General features: G+C 38.5%; 1 protein-coding gene across 4 annotated transcripts in view; it reads left to right on the plus strand.

Moving 5' to 3' along the window:
• Nucleotides 1-12,453, plus strand: part of LOC149015760 (Tetratricopeptide repeat (TPR)-like superfamily protein) — a 101,551-nt gene that overhangs the window by 23,895 nt on the left and 65,203 nt on the right. For all 4 annotated transcript variants that reach the window (XM_089155380.1, XM_089155379.1, XM_089155381.1 and 1 more), the window contains one exon: nt 4,014-4,100. In XM_089155380.1, the coding sequence (XP_089011506.1) occupies nt 4,014-4,100 (87 nt within the window). The remainder of the gene's footprint in view (nt 1-4,013; nt 4,101-12,453) is intronic.

Consider the following 12,453-nt stretch of genomic DNA (forward strand, 5'->3'; position numbering starts at 1 on the left):
CAATCTGCACTATACTGATGTCTTGGGATTCCTCTTGATTCTTGCAAAGATATGCCCATAATTCGGATTGCAAGACCTAAGTATTGTCTTCCATTGTTTGTGCTATAAGTTTAGTTGTAAGTCGTATACTAGTACCCCTGTTTAATTGAATTTCTCTCGTCTAAAAAATTCTGCTACTACCTTCTTGCTTTACTACTTCTTTCGTTGTTTATTTCATAATCAAGTTTAGCCTTCTTTTTATCTAATACTTCTACAAAGACCTAGAGGACTATTTTTCCTTCATATCGAGATCTGTTAGAGTTTCAAATCTAGCAGAAGCTTGCTGCTATGGTTCGAGATCTGATATTATCTGCTACTGCAACAACTGTTATTGCACTTCTTCTGAGTGGATTGCTGCAACGACTACTACAATTTTGAGATTCCAAGCTGGTTCAATATATTTTTTTTCTTGATCTAATTTGCTCCTGCCTAAGGGTTAGCGGTGGTCCAGAAAATTTTTCCCCCCTTGGTGCACAAGACTTTGTCCTGTGAGACGATTTTCTGCTGCTTGATCAACTTTATTGGTGAATAATACACTGCTCTGTGGCTGCTACTTTTCCTTCTTGGGTTTCTTTTGTGTTCATACTTTAAGATGCTTGTCACTGGTCATCATTAATTGTCCACGTGTAATGCTACACGTGAGGGGGAGAATGGTACCTTATTCTATATCGACTCAAGATGTGCTGATGGATATTATTTGTGAAGATCTTTGTACTCAACTTATGGCATTCTACAACGATATCATTACATGTCTTTACCTATATTGTCCTTTACCTAACTACTTGGTCCGTAGTAACCCATACTACCTTACCTACTTGGTCGGCAGTAACCCATACTGTCTTTTACCTTACCTACTTGGTCCGCAGTAACCCATACTGTCTTTTACCTTATCTATTTGGTCCACAGTAACTCATACTGTCTTTTACCTTACCTACTTGGTCCGTAGTAACCCATACTGTCTTTTATCTTACCTACTTGGTCCGCAGTAACCCATACTGTCTTTTACCTTATCTATTTGGTCCATAGTAACCCATACTACCTTACCTACTTGGTCCACAGTAACCTATACTATCTTTTACCTACCTACTTGGTCCACAATAATCAATATTGCCTTTTACCTACCTATACTTTGCCTATTACTTGCCTTCTTGTGAAGCATTTATATGGACATTGGAGTTGTAATTTTGAAGATTTAGTATGGATATTTCTCCCTACTACCGGCATTATGTGGATGGTGTCTTTGATCCTGCTATACTTATGAACATTGGAGTTGCAATTTTGAAGATTTAGTGTGGATATTTCTCCTACTACCGGCATTATATGGATAATATCTTTGATCCTGTTATACTTATGGACTTTGTTCATCTTCAACATCGTCGATTGTTCTTATTATTGGATGGTTCTATTGACATGAAGAATTAAAGTTTTTTTTTTTTTTTTTAAGTTGGTGTTGATTATCTCCTGGGTGAAGTTTTCTCAGTGTTTATTGACATCTGCCATTGCTACACGATTCAAGATTGGTGCTACCTTTCAAGTTTATTCTTATTGTGCAAGCTGAAGTTTTCTTTGTGTACACTCCAGCTTGAGGGGGAGTGTTGAAATATATGCAAGTCTGGACTATTTTACTGTTCATGTTACTGTTCACATGAACATTAAATACTGTTCACGTGAACAGTAAAAACTGTGTTACTATTCATGTGAACAATAAAAACTGCATATTTTCTATTTCTAATGTAGGAGTCTTGCTACATAAGTTTTGGGAGTTTTTAGAAAGCATAGTTTCTATTTTCAGAATTTTCTATTTTAGGAGCTAGGAAGTTACTAAAGTTGTAATTTTTTGTTTCCTTTTTCTAGAGGACAATTACTTGTCTCTCAAGTTGTATTAGATTCATTAGAAGCTATAAAATAAAAGGGCTCTGTGATTCTAAACTCTTAAGCAAGAATCACGAACCTCTTTTACTAGTTCTTCATCTCTCTTCTCTTCTTCTTCTTCTCTCTTTTCTTTGTTCAAGTTCAGCTGCTGTTTTGATTATTTAATGCTTGTTTTTTAACAGATATCATATTTTGCTAGCTGTATTTGTTTAGGAGCTCTTACTTAAGAGTCCTTTTCCTTGTTTAGAGGTTAAGTCTAATTGTACAAGGGAATTCTAATCCAAGTAGGATCCCTTAGTTGAGTCCAAGTAGGTTTTCTTTGTGGAGTCCTAGTTAGTTTCCTTCAATGTAACAAGGCTGTGAATAGCCCCTCACACCATGTAACACATCAGACTTGATTGATTGAATAAAATACATATTTGAAGGAAGAGTGGATTCATGGGTTCCAAAGAGGAATCTGACAGTTGGGTGTTAGCCAAGTTGCTGCAATTCTTCATCATCCCCTCCCCGCTTCAAGTCCGTGGCAGCAACAATTCTTCAAGTATTCTGTAAATTCAACTGTCCTACAGCGAGTATAACCCCAGTCTCTCCCCTATCCCTTCCCACTCTCCTACACCCGTTGCAACCCTCCCCCTTTCTCCCTACGGCTTGTGGCACCCTCCTCCATTGCCTTTTCATCCTTGCGACACAACAGCAACCCTCCCAAATAGCAGCCCTCCCATCCAAAACCTCTGGAATTCCCTACCCTATTCCCCTCCCCCTCTAGTAATAGGATTGCACCCCTCCCCTAGGCTCATCCCTATTTCCATCTTCATCAATAGGCCTTCATTCCATTAGTTTAAATTCTGCAATTCATCTTCTTCGTTCAGAAACTCTGAACCCTAGTTTCATCGAAACAATCATTTCTTCCTAACCTCTCAACCAAACCCTAAACCCTCTTGGGATTGCCATCTCCCCCACCCTCTCTACCTTCAACCCTAAACCTAACACTAACCCCAGAAACCCTAGACTTGCAAAATCCCCAAAATTTCACAAACCCTAACGTAGGAAAAATTCTGCAATTACACTTCTGTTATAACAGCATATTTTTCTATTTTGAGACTAACCTAGTCTGGCTGAACCCTAAGATCCCTCTCCAGTTAATTGAGACCTCCCTATGCCTAGATCTAGAGTTTGGAAATCGAACCAGACCTAGGTGCAGGGTTTCCATGGTATTTTGGGTGCAATTTAGGTTTTGTCCTTTGAGTTCCAGACCTGAACAGCAAGGGTTGAACTGTTGAAGCCCTGGAGAGCCTGCTGGTTCTTAGAAAGGATCCTATCACTGGCCCTGTAATCCAGGGTTTCCTCATTTACTGTTTATAAAATTAATGGTCGACCACTAATTGTTTTCCATATTTTTTTGGCAAAAACCAATATAGGGAAGAGGGGCATACTACCTACTTGGTATCTTGCATAAATCTTGCTCACTCTGGTAAATCACAGTCGTTGATGCTTTGACGTACTCTTTGAGCACTTGTTCCACCAAGAATTGGTGGTGATTTGGCAAAACTACCGAATGTGGGGATTTCTACCAAATACCACTCTCATTCGGAACTCTAGAAATGGGCCAAATGTTGGATCCATTTGAACAGCTTATGGTTTTCTTTTTCCAGAAAGAAATGACTGTATGGTATCATTTTCGCAATGAGACCAAAATGTTGAATTAGGAAGGAAATTTCTTCTGTGGAAATTTTGATAAAAACTTTGTGCCTGCTGAGTTGCATAGAATTTTGCTTTGGCGATTTTTGAAATAAAAAAATTTGTTCATCTTGACTGAAATCTCAAACCATATAGTTGGGGTTCTCAGTTCCATAAATGCTCTAAATCAGAACTAGAACCTTCAAACTACAGTGGTATGAAAAAAAAAAAACTCTTTTCAAGTTTTCAATTGACATGTGGTATACTTTTGTGGTTCCTGAGTTATTCTCAATTGTGATTATCTGGTCTGTCTGTATGGCTTGTTATTTCTATTATTTTTAGTTAGTCCAGTGTCTAGATATTCTGGGCTAATATTTGAAGGAAGTTCTTGAAACATTCTTTATCTCATAGGCATTCTTATGTAGGAATTCATGGGCCTTACCTGCTTTATGCTGGACCAATCCAGGAAGGAAGCTGAGAGTTACATGGAAAATGCTTTTAATACATATCTGGTATGTCTAGCTTTATATTGCAAGAACTGTTGAGTATGGTATCACTAAATCATGTTGTGACTATCATTTTGTTACCTGTAATTTCTAGTTAAAATGTACATGGCCTGATTTGGGAACCATTAAAATTTTGTAGAACTACAGAATCACCAATCTGTGCTCAAGCTGCGAGTCATTTCGCTCATATAGTTCATAAAATCATATTTTGCTTCTCTTACTGATAACCTATGCAGGTCATCTCATACAGTCCTCCTCTCTTGACATGGTACACTCTTATCTTTCTTTATATACTTAGAAGACCGTATTTGTTCTAGTGGTTGAAACCAACACCTTTTAGTGAAGAGGTCGTGGGTTCGAATCTCGCTGAGGCATATCAATATCCCCATTCCCCGGCTTAATAAAGCCCCTTTGTACCAAAAAAAGAAAGAAAAGAAGACTGTATTTGTATTCATTATGACATAGGGTATCTTAAAAAATATACATTTGACAGAACTTGTGCTTCATAAAGGACCACCAAATGGACCCTTGGCATATTGGCCACTATCATGTAACTTCAGCTGAATGAGGACCAAGCTGCGGGGATCGAGGTGAGAAGTAACTCCAGGCTTGAAAAATATTGGGTTCGGATAGGTTCTCTTATTTCTTATGGGATGGGTTATAGGGTATGACCTCAATTGGGTGGATGGGTTGTGGATTATGACCTCAGTTTGGTTTGAACTTGTGACCTTTGGTACAATGGGTGTGATAGTTGTGTCATATTGGTTATAGGTTTGGGGTGGTTTGGTTGAGTTCAATGTGTTTGTGGTAGGTTTAAAGAAGCTAGTATCAAATCTTCATGGGGGTGAGAATTTCTGGGGTGAGGGGGTTGAGGATACTCTATTTACCCTTGTCAGCTGGTCAAGCGTGGTCAGAACAGGCTGAAACATGAAATTGACTCTGTGGTTTACTGGCTAGGTTATTTCCTCCATGTTTTGAAGGGATTTGGATGGGTGGATTCAATGTTATGAAGTTTCATGATTTTGGAACTCCAAGAATGGGTTTCAAGTCAGGAACTGTAATAATTATGCATTGATAGCATAGCCTTAATTGAATAAGGACCAGTCCTTCCAAGATCTGTGAGCAGGGTAACTTGTTGGTTGAGTTCTATTAGGAGTTCAACTCCATTAGAGTTTTTGTTCATGTAATCTTCTATTTCTTGTTGTCCAAGTAAGGGTATTTATGTAATAGTTTTCTTTCCACTTTGTTATGAATAGAGGGCTTGAGATCACATTGATTTTTAAGACATTATACCATATTTGTGTTTCTTACATGATCTCAGAGCTTAAGTTCGATTGGGGAAGAAAAACAAGAGAGAAATCTACTGAAACCACAATCACATCAATTCTTTGTCTTCCATTACCGCTGCTGCTACACCACCTACAACTGAACACCATCGCAGACCTGAAACCAGATTCAACAACAGCTGCTGAAACCACCTTTGCACCTGAAACCACCATCGCTGATCACCATTGCATCAATTTATCGTCTTCCACTGCCGCTGCTACTACACCACCTGCAGCCGAACACCATCGCAAACCTGAAACTAGTTGTTTGGCCTCCCAGACCACCTGTAACTCACCTACAACTCACCTGTAACCCTCTCACGACCCCTTGCAACTCATAGTTTTACCCACCAGAGCAGCACCACCTCTTGGTTCTGCCACTATTGTCGAAAACCAGAGGTTTTTTTTCCAGCCATCGTCCCTTAGTTTTTTGAATCCACCACATAAACAGCCTTTTACAACCATTGAACCATTGAACCGAAATCATGCACCAAACCAGACCAGGGGTTTAATTGTAATTTTGTATATATACAGGGGTCTCTTTTGAGAATTCAAAGATTTCCAAGGGCCTATATGAAATAGTCAATTAACAAGATAACGATCCTTCCATTATATAACACAAAATCATTTCTAACAAGGATGCATCAAGTGCATCTCCCATCTATTATCGATGATCCTCTCGTAGGATTTGAAGGTGCTAGGGGCAGCAGCTCTAACCAACTCTTTCATTTGCTGGAGGGCAGCATATATGTGGGGCATTGTGGGCTTCTTCTCCGAATCCACCATCCTTAAAACAAACACAATAGGCTCTATAATGCCCAGTGTTCTATTCAGCTGCCTCCAAAAGGAATCATCAGCAATGGTTTGTTGGGCTAGTACTGCATCAGAATGGCTAGATCCATGCAAACCAAACCACTCCTCACTTGCAAACATGTGCCGAAGACCCACCACTTTCTTCTGGAAGCTTTTCAGAGCTACATAGTTGGTGGCGAATCTAGTCAATCCAGGTCTGACTAGATCACCCTTACAGTGGTTCCTCATCATCTTCAGCACATAACCATGGTTATAAATAAAATTACTTACCCTTCTAGCCCTCTCAACCACAATATTGATTGACTTTCTTTTCCCCAAGTCCTTCAACATAAGATCAATCGAATGAGTAGCACATGGTGTCCAAAAGAGGTGGATCCTGCTGCTCTTCTTCCTCATCAACATTTCACCAGCTTTTTTGAAGTTAGCACCATTATCTGTGACAATTTGAACAACATTCTTTGGCCCTACCTTGAGGACCACCTCCCTAAGAAGCTTGTAAAGGTAGTTAGCATCTTTGATCTTATCTGAGGCATCCACTGACTTGAGGAAGAATGTCTTTCCATAGCAGCTCACCATGAAATTAATGATGGACTGTTTAGTAGGACCAGTCCATCCATCAGCCATCACAGTAACACCATATGTACTCCATTTTTCCTTTAATGAACCAATGTATTCATTCACCTCCTGCTTTACCTTGGGTAAAAATATTTATTCATTACTTCCCAAGCTGTTGGGCCTTTAACCCCTACACCTGCCCTAGCAACTGCATTGATCATCCCCTGATAGTATGGTGTTTTGGCTACATTGGGTGCAATGTTGTTATAGAGCATGAATTTGCTTTGATAACCTAGCTTCCTCCTCCCTACTGCCTTCTCTACCTCCAACAAACATATAGGGAATGCTTCTTTGATAGATGTCTTGTTGGTTGAAGAGGGAGGGGTCTTGGTCAAATGTGGAATCATAATGTCTAGTCTTCCTCCTCCTTTCGGTCCTCTCAGTCTCAGTTCCCTGAAAACTATGTCTAGGTGGCATGGATGCCCCTGACCCCGAACCACCTGCTCCCCTTGTTTGTTCATATTGTCTCACACTATTAGCATGTAAGGACTGTCTGCTAGCTTCCATTGCAGCCTTCATCTGTCTCCATTCGGCTCGTGACTCAACACCCATAACCCTCCTCCTCTCTTCATCATCGCTTGACTCCTCATCAACATCAAGAGTAGGTCTAGATAGCACTGTATCCTCAAATTCCCTTTTCTTTTGTGCCATCTCTTCCTTTTTTTGTTTCCCTCCCCTTAAAGTTGCTGCAATTGCTTTTTGCACTTCAAAAGGAACCCTGGGACACTTGGCAACATCTTTATAACCACCAGCCAAATGTTGCTTTAATCTGGTTGAACCACCATAATTCAAAATCTTGAGGCAATACTTGCATCGGGATTTCTTCTTGTCAGCAGTCAGTGGATCCCTATGTTGCCAAGCAATGTCCTGAGTCCCACTACCAGTGCCGCCACTCCCACTAGTTGCCATTTAAGATTCAAATGTACAGCAATGAAAGTTTGAAATGTATACATGAATCATGAATATTCCCAAATAATCATTAGAATAATTTTTAGATACATAAAAACATGTAAAAACAATTTATAAAACAACAAAATACACACTTTGTTCTAAGATAACATATATACATTGCTCAAACAAACATGTTAGTATTTTAAAATAAACTACATAATATGAGCATCATTTAAAAAAAAAACAGATAAATTTTTAATAACATATTATTTTTTATAATTATTTTATGTAAAAATATCTTATAAAACAATAAAACACAAACTTTGTTCTAAGATAACATATATACAACGCTCAATAAGACATGCTTGTATTTTTAAAATAAAGTACATAATATAAGCATCATTTAAAAGAAAAAAAGATAATTTTTTAATAAAATATTATTTTTCATAATTATTTAAATAAAAAAATAAAAATAAATACAGCAAGCATGATAATCAAAATATTAATACATGAAATTGTAGCCCTCTAAATGTAGTTTAACATAAATAATAATCTCATTCATATCATAAGTATTTATTTATAATCTTTAATTTTAATTTTTTAGATAATATATTTTCTAAATACGAAAATTCAAAAAAAAAAATAAATAATAATAATAATAGAAAATTAAAATATTTTCCATGAAAGTGTAGATCAAAGCTTGACCATCAACATATATTTATATCGCACTCATACAATCATTGTAGAACCTTGTATTTGAAAAAAATCAAATTTGGGGGAAAATCTTACATTTCTTGAAGCTCCCTTGAAATAGGCTTGAATCACTACAAATTTGCTTGAATTTGTTGTTGTAGATGAGTTGCTGATGTTGCTATGTTGAATCCCCAACAAATTCCGGCCTAATTCCGGCCAAAAATGGAGTTTTCTGGCCAATTTTGAAATTCTTTTAATCATTATTTATTTAATGATTCATTGATTATCAATGTTGAATATGGCAAATGCTTCACATTCTGGTTGTGGACGGCACTTTGAGCCTCGGAGTTCATTTGCAAATTGGGCCTCGATTCCGAAATGGCTCAGATATTTAAATTTATATACGGCATTGTAGAATAAATTATGATTAAAAAAATAATAATAATATGCATTAATTACAAAATGTAAAAAAAGCGGTTGCTTTAGCTTCTAGGCGGCAATATGGCGCAAAAGGCGGCAAAGCGGTAGTGCCTAAGCAAAAAAGCGGCAAGAAATCAGCTCGTTAGTTAAGCGGTTCAAAAACCGCTTTGCTGCCTAGGCGGACGCTTTGATAACCATGTCATTGTTTCCTGTGGAATCATGTAGAATTGTATATATTTGAAGTATCATACCACTTTAAAGCTTAATGTTTTCATTTATATCAAATGCTGATGTTTGTGTATTTTATGTTTTTTAAGTTTGCATGTTCATTCCTTCAACATTTCGGTTTCAAAGTAGGGTCGAGCTGGAACTCACATGCATTTTTTTTTTTATAGTTATTTATATTTTTCTATCAAGTCTAAGGCCATCACTTTATTTAGGTTTAAAATAGGCTGAATACCAAATTTCAGCCCAACATGAACCTTAAAACCTATTGAGATGGGCTCTTGAGTTCACTCATGTTGAGTGGGATTTTTACCAAATCCCGGCGGAGATCTTGGGTTTTTGGTTTGCCAGGATCTGTTTCAAGACTGAAAGCTTAAACCATGACCTGGAGACAGTCCAAGCTTTCATTAAACCTGCAACTTTTCTGTAGTTCTTGTCATCAGTTTTTAATGTTAAGGGAAGAACCCCCTCTCTTTCAAATCCTCCAAAAAGACCCCCTTCAATCCTTGATGTTTATGTCTTATTATCCCTCAACTGTCCTTAAAACTTTGGACTCAACAGCCACTGTCAGAATATCCCTAAGGTGGTACATTTAAAACCCTTAATCCAAGCTCAGACCCACAACCCTCCACCCAAAAAAAAGGGGGGGGGGGGGGAGACTGACTGAATCCTACTGATGGAAACCCAATTTTACGGTTGGGGTTTCTAGGATGGTTTCCCTAAAATTAAGGGTTTCCCATGATAATCTTCTTTTGAACCAGCAAATAACTATCAAACCTGGATGGGATGGATAATATTGTTAAATATGGGGATGGACAAGGAGATAAAATTGGGGTCTAAATGGATAGAGTTTCGTCAAGATTTGGATTAACAAAACTAAATGGGATGATAGGGAAAAGTTAAGGTTTTAACAAATTCCCATGGGATTTTAGATATCCAGAATCATGCAAGGGTTGAAAGGAAATTTGGGGGGTGGGTTTAATCTTTGGAGGGTTTTAGGTTACCATGGGCTTGATCTCTGAAGGAAAGAAAGAAATTATCAAGATCTTGGGCAATCTTTAATCTTTCTTTTTCTTTATTTTGCCTGTTTTTTTTCCTTTCTTGTAATTCTGCCGCAAGCCAAAACTGGGGGAGGGGGGGGCTTTGCAATGAAGAAAAGAGAGGGAAATAAGGGCAGCAGGGTAGGGGAAAGATGGGGGAGGGCGAAGGATTGCAAGGGGCTGGGGAAGAGTTTTAGGCGCTGTAGGGGGTTGGGGTTGCTGCTGGCAGCGATGTGACAGCAAGGGGGAGGGGTTGAGGGTCTTGCGCAGGCAGGGGGCCCCTTGCGATGGGTTAGGGAGGTGGGGGGAGGGTGCAAGGATTGCTGTGATTGAAGGCAATGGGAAGGGGAGGTGCTGTGATGAGGGTAGAATGAAGGAAAAGGGGGCTGAGGGTTGTTTACTCATAGAGCTGTCGTAGTTCTGGAAGAAGAATGCTAGACAGAATATAGGTGTTGATCTTTGAAGAAGAATCACAATCCTTGACTCAACCATGGCCCTCTCAACAAGGCTACAATCCTGAACTCAATTAATTTTTTTCAAATAATCAGACGTAAGAAAAACACAAAGAATAGACTTATTTATAGCCTACTAAAAAGCTCCATCCTTAGACTATGACTCCAACAATAAATGAACTCTTCTTGTAAATAAAGACTTGTAAGAGTCCATCTTTAAAGAAAACTCCCAAGGACTCAAGAACTCATCTTTGACTTAAACAAGAATTCTAACTACTCAAGACTCTTTGAAAAACTAAAAAGAAAATTTTGAAGATTAAATCCAGCAACTATCTAGTGCTGGCTATGACCAAAATACCCCTCTAAGAGGGTTTGGCTAGCACTAGGTGCACCACATTGGAGTGGCCTTGGGGCCCTCCCACGGTTATGACCAAGGGGTGAGCTCTGTTTCACATCGCCTACCTTTGCTGGTTCTGTTTTAACTTTGGAAGACTGGCCCTTGGCTGATCCTATTCAAATCAAGGCTGCATTAGCAACTCTATAGCCATTATCAGTGGTTGCAAGTTCAATCTGGTGGGCCCTGGGATATATCCATCATTGACTAGTATTTATTTCTTCAATGGAATTTCTCTTTCTTGGAGGCTTCTTTCAGCAAGCTGATGTAGAATAGGTTTCAGAATCCACATCAAGCCACAATACGGTCCTATTTTGGCTGCAAATATGAGTTTGGAGTTTGTTTGGTGCTGGATTTAAATGGACACAAGAAAGAACTTAAGAAATGTGAATAGGGCTGTGAGAAATGTCATAGAAGTATAGAACAAACAACAATGGGTTTCGGGGTAATCAAACTATGATGATCATCATATAAAGTTTGAAAACAAAGGAGGGGTGGATAGAAGAAAGTAGAGAAGAAAACAGAATCATCTGTGCTTCGCATCATGAATTGCATGGAATCATGCTTCCATTCTTCCTAGCAGCTTTGCTTGCTTGCTTCCATCTCCAAGTCCCCAATAACTACTTCTCTGGCAACAGCTTTGTAATTACTTCCTTACTACGGTAGTACATAACAATTCAGGCCTCAAGCAAGAACACAACAGAGTATATAAAGGATTATGTATATTCTGGTCATCTAGCCATAATGAAGTTACACGTGCTGCATAAGTGCCTTTGGTATGTCCTCATCCAAACATCTCTTATTCGCTAGCTAAGGCAGGGAGTCAGGGACAGGTTGTTTGTATATGAGAACTGGCCTTGCAGCACTGCCCGGCCTGCTCTCATGGCCTCCCTTGGGATTTTTTTCTCTGGCTGCTTGCTGATGTTGTCAACATGGTGGGAGCTCTTGCGAGATATCTCGGTTTTTTTCATAAATTGAGACGAGATAGAGATCGAGTATTGAGAAATGGGATATCTCACTCAAAATCTTGCCATATTTTGCCATGTATTGCCATATGTCACCATATCTCGCCTTAGATCTCGCCATATCTCGCTAGAACTCTCGATTTTTGCCCCATTTTTTGTGAATTTTGGCTGGATTTTCACTTGCAACTACTCTTAGCACATCTACAACATCAAAGGAAGATGAATCATTCTCTGCTTGTTTTATGAACTTATGTGTTAATGATTTACATAGAACTTCTAATGGTTGCATAATTTTATCATTTTATTCTTGTCGAGATTGTGATACTCATATGGGTGGAATGTTGATAACATTTAAGTTATTTGATGTATCAGATATACTTGCTTTTCATTTATGTGCCTTAAATGTTCTATATTACATGTTGTATAACTTTGCATTCCCTAATCCTACAACATTTAGGTTTCACACTATAGGTAGACTTAAAAATCATACTTGGGGTTGTTTTCTCACAAATCCAAGGCCACTAGT

Source organism: Hakea prostrata, chromosome 5 (assembly GCF_041222555.1).
Source record: "Hakea prostrata isolate BN-2017 chromosome 5, UWA_Hpros_2, whole genome shotgun sequence".
Classification (NCBI taxonomy): Eukaryota; Viridiplantae; Streptophyta; class Magnoliopsida; order Proteales; family Proteaceae; genus Hakea; species Hakea prostrata.